Source organism: Salvelinus sp. IW2-2015, linkage group LG18 (genome assembly GCF_002910315.2).
Source record: "Salvelinus sp. IW2-2015 linkage group LG18, ASM291031v2, whole genome shotgun sequence".
Classification (NCBI taxonomy): domain Eukaryota; kingdom Metazoa; phylum Chordata; class Actinopteri; order Salmoniformes; family Salmonidae; genus Salvelinus; species Salvelinus sp. IW2-2015.
In genome coordinates this window covers 12,398,039-12,404,671 of record NC_036858.1, presented here as the reverse complement: position 1 = coordinate 12,404,671, position 6,633 = coordinate 12,398,039, and the positions used below count along the sequence as shown (strand labels likewise).

The 6,633-nt window shown below is 41.2% G+C and overlaps 1 protein-coding gene across 1 annotated transcript; it reads left to right on the top strand.

The window, feature by feature from the left end:
- Positions 1-1,317: 1,317 nt before the first annotated feature.
- On the top strand, positions 1,318-5,060 carry LOC111977403 (gap junction delta-3 protein). The gene is made up of 4 exons (XM_024006805.2): positions 1,318-1,485; positions 1,632-1,788; positions 1,948-2,035; positions 2,155-5,060. Exon 4 carries the CDS (start codon positions 2,405-2,407, stop codon positions 3,317-3,319), a length of 915 nt encoding a protein of 304 aa, XP_023862573.1. The 5' UTR covers positions 1,318-1,485; positions 1,632-1,788; positions 1,948-2,035; positions 2,155-2,404; the 3' UTR covers positions 3,320-5,060.
- The last annotated feature ends 1,573 nt before the right edge of the window (positions 5,061-6,633 follow it).

The window sequence follows — 6,633 nt, the reverse complement described above, 5'->3', positions numbered from 1 at the left end:
CTCATAAATGTAGTCCATGCATTAATTATTTGTAACAATTAAATCTTGAATTGCTTTAAAGTAGTAGCTAGCTCATGACATTTTTACCATGAAGGCAATTTTGACTTTGCGGCTTGCATAGTCAAAATTGTCTTTATGGTGAAAACAAAAATGTGCTTTTTTTGGTCATAATTTAAGGTTAGGGCTAGGCATAAGGTTAGCAGTGTAGTTAGGGTTTGAAATAAGATGTTATGAATGTGGCTAGGCCAGCTAGTGACCACTGCAGAGCTGCATCCCAGTAAAAGCCAACCTGCGTATCGACATGGAGGGCTATGATTCCAAACATGGTTAAWGTAAGTAACTAAATAATCTAAACTGTAACAGGGCAAGTAGCAATTAAACAATTTACCTCAGCCCACAGTTTCATCCGATACTGACATAAAAACGTATTAACCTCATGTAGCCTACATTTAAAGTTCAAAGTATGACTCAATCTAGCCTTTTTCTGCAGTGGGCTAAATTAGGATCACACAGAGTGTTTCTTGGTAGTCAAATTTACTTTAAAACAAAGTATTCACTTCACATACATGGTTATGGGCTTAAAAACTGAAGACACCTGTACCATGTCMGATATAGAGTTTAAATGTATTCAATTTTGAGTTTGCATCCCAATTTTACATTTCATATATATCACAGAAGACTGAAATATAACAAAACCGGTTGACATAGAAACACTGGATTTTAAGCAGGTTTAATAATAATGTTTATTAATTATGAAAAATATTACAAACATTCCACCCATGAGGCCACTAGAGGACGAATTGTTCAGTTGACTGCAGGAAAGGGGTGTAGGCTATTTGAAAATTAAAACAAAGTCAGGGACTGGCCGGCCCACCCAATCCCAATACAAAAGCACTCACAGCTGTCGTATCAGTAGGTCTACCAGTGCCCACTGGGYGCAGACTACAGTTCAACATCTAGTTTTGATTTACATTTGGTTGAGTTGTCAACTAATGTGAATTCAATGTGAAATCAACAAAACATTTTACCATGTCATTGGATTTAGGTTAAAATTTGGAGGAAAAAATATGAAATTCCCTTATGTTAACTTTTTTCAAATCCAATCAGTTTTCCATCAACTTMATCACATTATATATTTTGGTTGAAATTACGTGGTAACAACATTGATTCAACCAGTTTTTACCCAGTAGGTGGTGTATTGATGCTGGGGTGTTCCTGTGTTCTCCCTTGTGAACTGCTCAGGCCGATTGGGAAGTGCTGACTCTTCCTGCCATTAGGAAAAGCCGTCATCAGTCAAGAGTATGTACTCATGAGTAAACATTAATTATGTTTGTGTACTTTGATATCCCAGATAGGACATGACAGGAATTTCCTTCCTCGTTGACGCCCTAGCAAGCGGACTACTAAAAGCCAACCATTATCACTGTCTAACGTGGAGTTAGACTGTGGTAATAGTCGGCTTGCTAGGAGAAGCACACAACACAGGTTGGCTCCATTTTTTTTGTCATTGCACCTTTAATAGATGGATGATATAATGCCTAATGTTTAAAGGTTTTTCTACGGATCTTAGTTTTTTTTTTATTGACTGGCAATATTTTGATGACTCATTGACTGCTACCCATTGATTCAAGGCTGCCTCAGGCAGAAGTACCAAATCAAAGAAGGCACCTGCCCACATAAACAAGGCACCCAGAGTGTGTATGCCAGAGGCTAAAGAGTACTTCTACCAGGCTTGTACAGGAATCGGCTTATTATGACGATCTACCATGTATATGGTTGAAAAGTTTGGTATGTTCTCTGAGTATGTTTAACCTCTATGTGAGCAAGTTAAATATTTGTGTGGGTCGTTTTGTATGTAATATTAACTACATTCAATAATATACYTATATTGTTTTGCCTATGTGCTTCTTAACTAATCAAAACCTCTGTTCTTCAATGTCATTTAAGATCACGAAAGGAGCAGGGGTTTTCACTGAATTGGTTAATAGCCTAAGGAAGCTTAAAAGGAGTTGAAGCAACTTCTCATCTAATACAGGTATTTGCTTGTGTTAATTAATTAAATGTAATGTGGATGAGGAAATATATTGGAATAGCTATCTTTATTTAAAAAATCAGCATGTTAAACAATCAAATATTTGATCTGTCTTGTTTCAGGTCATGTGAAGGACACGTCCATGGAATTAGCCTTTGATCTGTAAATCACCCTGTTAAGATTTTATCATCCATTTTAGTACTTCTTAAGGAAGGGCTTGTGAGCAGACTTGGCATTTTGACTTGACAAACCTGTGTGCCAGTWACTCATGAGGGATAACTATTTCTGAAAATGGACTGAATATAAGTTCCACTAGACCTCCAGAGACCCCWAGAGAGCCAGGAAGAATAGCCCAGGCCGAGTCCTCGCATCATGGGTGAGTGGAGCTTCCTCAGCGGCCTCTTCGATGCCCTCCAGGTCCACTCCCCTATGCTGGGCCGCTTCTGGCTGCTGCTCATGCTGGTCTTCCGCATCCTCATCCTGGGCACTGTCGCCGGCGACTTGTTCGAAGACGAGCAGGGGGAGTTTGCCTGTAACACACTGCAGCCGGGCTGCAAGCAGGTGTGTTACGATGATGCCTTCCCCATCTCCCAGTACCGCTTCTGGGTGTTCCACATAGTCCTCATCTCCACGCCATCCCTCATTTTCCTCATGTACGCCATGCACCACCACAACAAGAGGACCATGCAGTTAAGCCAGCCAAGGTTCAGCCAGCTGATTAGCAACCCCGCCAGGGAAGAGCGCCACCTCCGACAACTCTATGTTATAAATGTGGCCTTCCGTTTGGTGACAGAAGTGGGATTTCTGATAGGTCAGTGGTGGCTGTACGGCTTCCGGGTTGAGGCCCAGTTCCCATGCAGCCGCTTCCCATGCCCCTACACGGTGGACTGCTTCGTGTCACGCCCCATGGAGAAGACAGTCTTCCTCTGTTTCTACTTCGCCGTGGGAGTGATATCTGCCTTGTCCAGTTTCGTAGAGCTCGTCTACGCTTCATTGAAGTGGTTCCGTCCCACCGGGGAGCAGCCAGAGGAGCGGGTATGCAACTGTCAGAACCTCCGGAACCTGCAGCAGGAGGAGGCGGAGAGGGGGATGGAGGAGGAGGAGGAGGAGGAGAAGAAAAGGAGAGGAAGGACCATGTCCGAGGGTGGGAGTAGTAGCGTCAGAATGAAGGGAGGGGCAGTGAGGGGCAGCACCAGCAGGAAGGTGTCCAGCATTGGACACAAGAGCATCGGATATCAGGGCAGCAACCAGAGCACCAAGACCAGTGTTTCTCCTATATTCATTTAGCAGGAGTGGAAATTGTTGCCACTGCTGCAAAAAAATGATGTAATTTTTGGTTTTAATATATATTTCTGCCAGACACACTTTTAAATGGATAGTCGTTGACTCAATGACTGGAAGTCTATGGGAACAGCTAGCATGTCATTGCGCTAATGCTAGTAGAAATCCATCCCCCGCTACCCTTGCCACCACTGCTGAAACAAATCCCAGGGGAAACACTGAAGACAGTTACGGTGCAATTTTAGATTCATTTGAAAGAAGTCATATATTCAATTAGACAGTGGATTTGAGTACATTTTGATTTGATTTATTAGGATCCCCAATCATTTCTCTGGAAGTAAATGCACTCTCCAATTTCAATTAGACCCAATAGAGCTCATGCTGTCTCTCTAGCCCTCACTCACCTCTTCTGTTTGACGGTGATGCCCTTCTGCTGCAGCGACTTCTCATTGGCGAGCTGCAGGAGGGTAATCTCTTTGCGGCTGAACAGGCGGATGAAGAAGGCCTTCTCCAGCAGCTTGTCCGGGGTGATGCTGAAGCCAATGACGACAGCCAGTTAATGCATTGTTGGTATTACTACAATAACGGTAACTGCAGTAACAACTTTTTCCCTTTTCGATTACAAGACAGGGAAATGAGGGGAAAGGAAATTGGCCCACACTTATACTTATTTTCATTGGATTAACACAAATKAAGGCCCTGTGATAGGCTAGTTCCTGTCCACGGGGTGTATTTGTAGATCAAACTGCATCACGCTCACGCTACGTATACAGGAGATGGGCTCCTGCCCAATGGGCCGTTCTGGCTTGGACCAGGCTACTTACTTACTTTATACAAAGGAAAGTCATGTGTAATGTAATGTTATTAGGTTACATGTAACAGGTTTGCAATTTCATGCACTTGGAGTCTTTTTTTGTTTATTTTTGTTGTTATTTAGACACAAGTTATTCACCTAAAATGAACATAAAGGAAATACTATTTTCTCTAATGTAAAGTGTGGCCGGAAAAGATTTGTGTCAATACTCCATACAGGAACTGCTTGGAGACAAGACCTGTAAAGAAGTCATAACAAGACTGATTGGTCTAGACTCCAGAGGATGTATGAACAACAGGGGGGACTGATATTTGGAGCATGTACACAAAGAATCTCTGAAGTGCATATTGTATAGGCACTGTCATAACTGTGGCTCCATGGTTTTCAATAAGGCCTTCCTGCATGTTTAGATTGATGGCACATCCAGCCAATGTATTTCAGGATTCTTGTGTGTGGACAGTGATATTTTCCAATGGCATTCAAATGTGCTGGAATATACCAAAGTATTTTGCTGTTGGCGTTACAGCAATGTCTTACTCATCTTGATCCATTTTATGCAGAACAACAGTGAGTTAAAATGAAGTGCAATACAGATCAAATAACTTGAATTTAATATACTGTAACTTGGTATGTGTGGTTTCTATGAATCTAGTGTGMAAAATATAACCTACATGAGATCCATGATTACGTCATTTTCATAATTTAATCTCTGCTCGACTGAACCTTTGCACCGGTGGAAAGAGCCTGCTACACAGTACTATGCAAGGTCTTCCGTTAAGAGTGAATGAAGAATGTTGCACACTGTCTGATACCATCGGTATTGTGAGACTGAGTAATATCTTCTTTTCACTGGCAGTGAAACGTGTGYGCATGAATATGCACAGGGGTATGCAAAGGCGTTTTTGTGACATGGAAATAAATGTTTTAGAATCAGTCTTGTGAACCTTTGTCTTATTTTAAATATATACAGTTTGTAGGACTCTCAAAATAACATAGATGTGCCTTTGTTATTACAACTATGTAATCTACTTGAATGCAAGATGGAAAAACCTTTCATTTCCCTTTCTCATCGAGTAGAGAAGCTAGACCCGACCAGTAAGTGGTATCTGTGGACTCAGCTTGTGTCTTTTAACCGCAGTGTGAATCAAAGAACAATAGGGGTCAGCAGAGTCAAAACTATGTGGCCTGGCCTTGTTTCTCATAGGCTGGTTTAGACAGGCATCCCAAGTCTTATATTTTTTCCCGCTAATTGGTCTTTTGACCAATCACATCGGATCTTTTTGCACCAGATATTTTTCAGAGCTGATCTGATTGGTCAAAATACCAATTAGTGAAACAAAGATCAGAATTGGGCTGCCTGTCTAACGCAGCCATGATATATCAGAATTATACTCAACGGCAGTTACACTGAACATGACACAAACTGCCTGGGTTTTGAGACTTTCAAAAAGTATTCATACCCCTTGACTTATTGCACGTTTTGTTGTGTTGCAGCCTGAATTCAAATGATTTAAATATATTTATTTTCTCACCCATCTACACACAATACCTCATAATGATAAAGTGAAAACATGTTTTTAGACATTTTTACTCATTTATTGAAAATTAAATACAGAAATATCTAATTTTCATAAGTATTCACACCCCTGAGTCAATACTTTCTAGAAGCACCTTTGGCATCGATTACAGCTGTTAGTCTTTCTGGGTAAGTCTAAGAGCTTTCCACACCTGGATTTGCCCAATATTCTTTTCGAAATATTTCAARATCTGTCAAATTGGTTGTTGATCATTGCTAGACAACATTTTTCAAGTCTTGTCATAGATTTTCAAGTCGATTTAAGTAAAAACTGTAACTCGGCCACTCAGGAACATTCACTGTCTTCTTGGTAAGCAACTCCAGTGCAGATTTGGCCTTGTGTTTTAGGTTATTGTCCTGCTGTGTCTGGTGGAAAGCAGACTGAGMCAAAAAATACATACAGTGGGGAGAACAAGTATTTGATACACTGCCGATTTTGCAGGTTTTCCTACTTACAAAGCATGTAGAGGTCTGTAATTTTTATCATAGGTACACTTCAACTGTGAGAGATGGAATCTAAAACAAAAATCCAGAAAATCATATTGTATGATTTTTAAGTAATTAATTTGCATTTTATTGCATGACATAAGTATTTGATACATCAGAAAACCAGAACTTAATATTTGCTACAGAAACCTTTGTTTGCAATTACAGAGATCATACGTTTCCTGTAGTTCTTGACCAGGTTTGCACACACTGCAGCAGGGATTTTGCCCCAATCCTCCATACAGACCTTCTCCAGATCCTTCAGGTTTCGGGGCTGTCGCTAGGCAATACGGACTTTCAGCTCCCTCCAAAGATTTTCTATTGGGTTCAGGTCTGGAGACTGGCTAGGCCACTCCAGGACCTTGAGATGCATTCTTACGGAGCCACTCCTTAGTTGCCCTGGCTGTGTGTTTCGGGTCGTTGTCATGCTGGAAGACCCAGCCA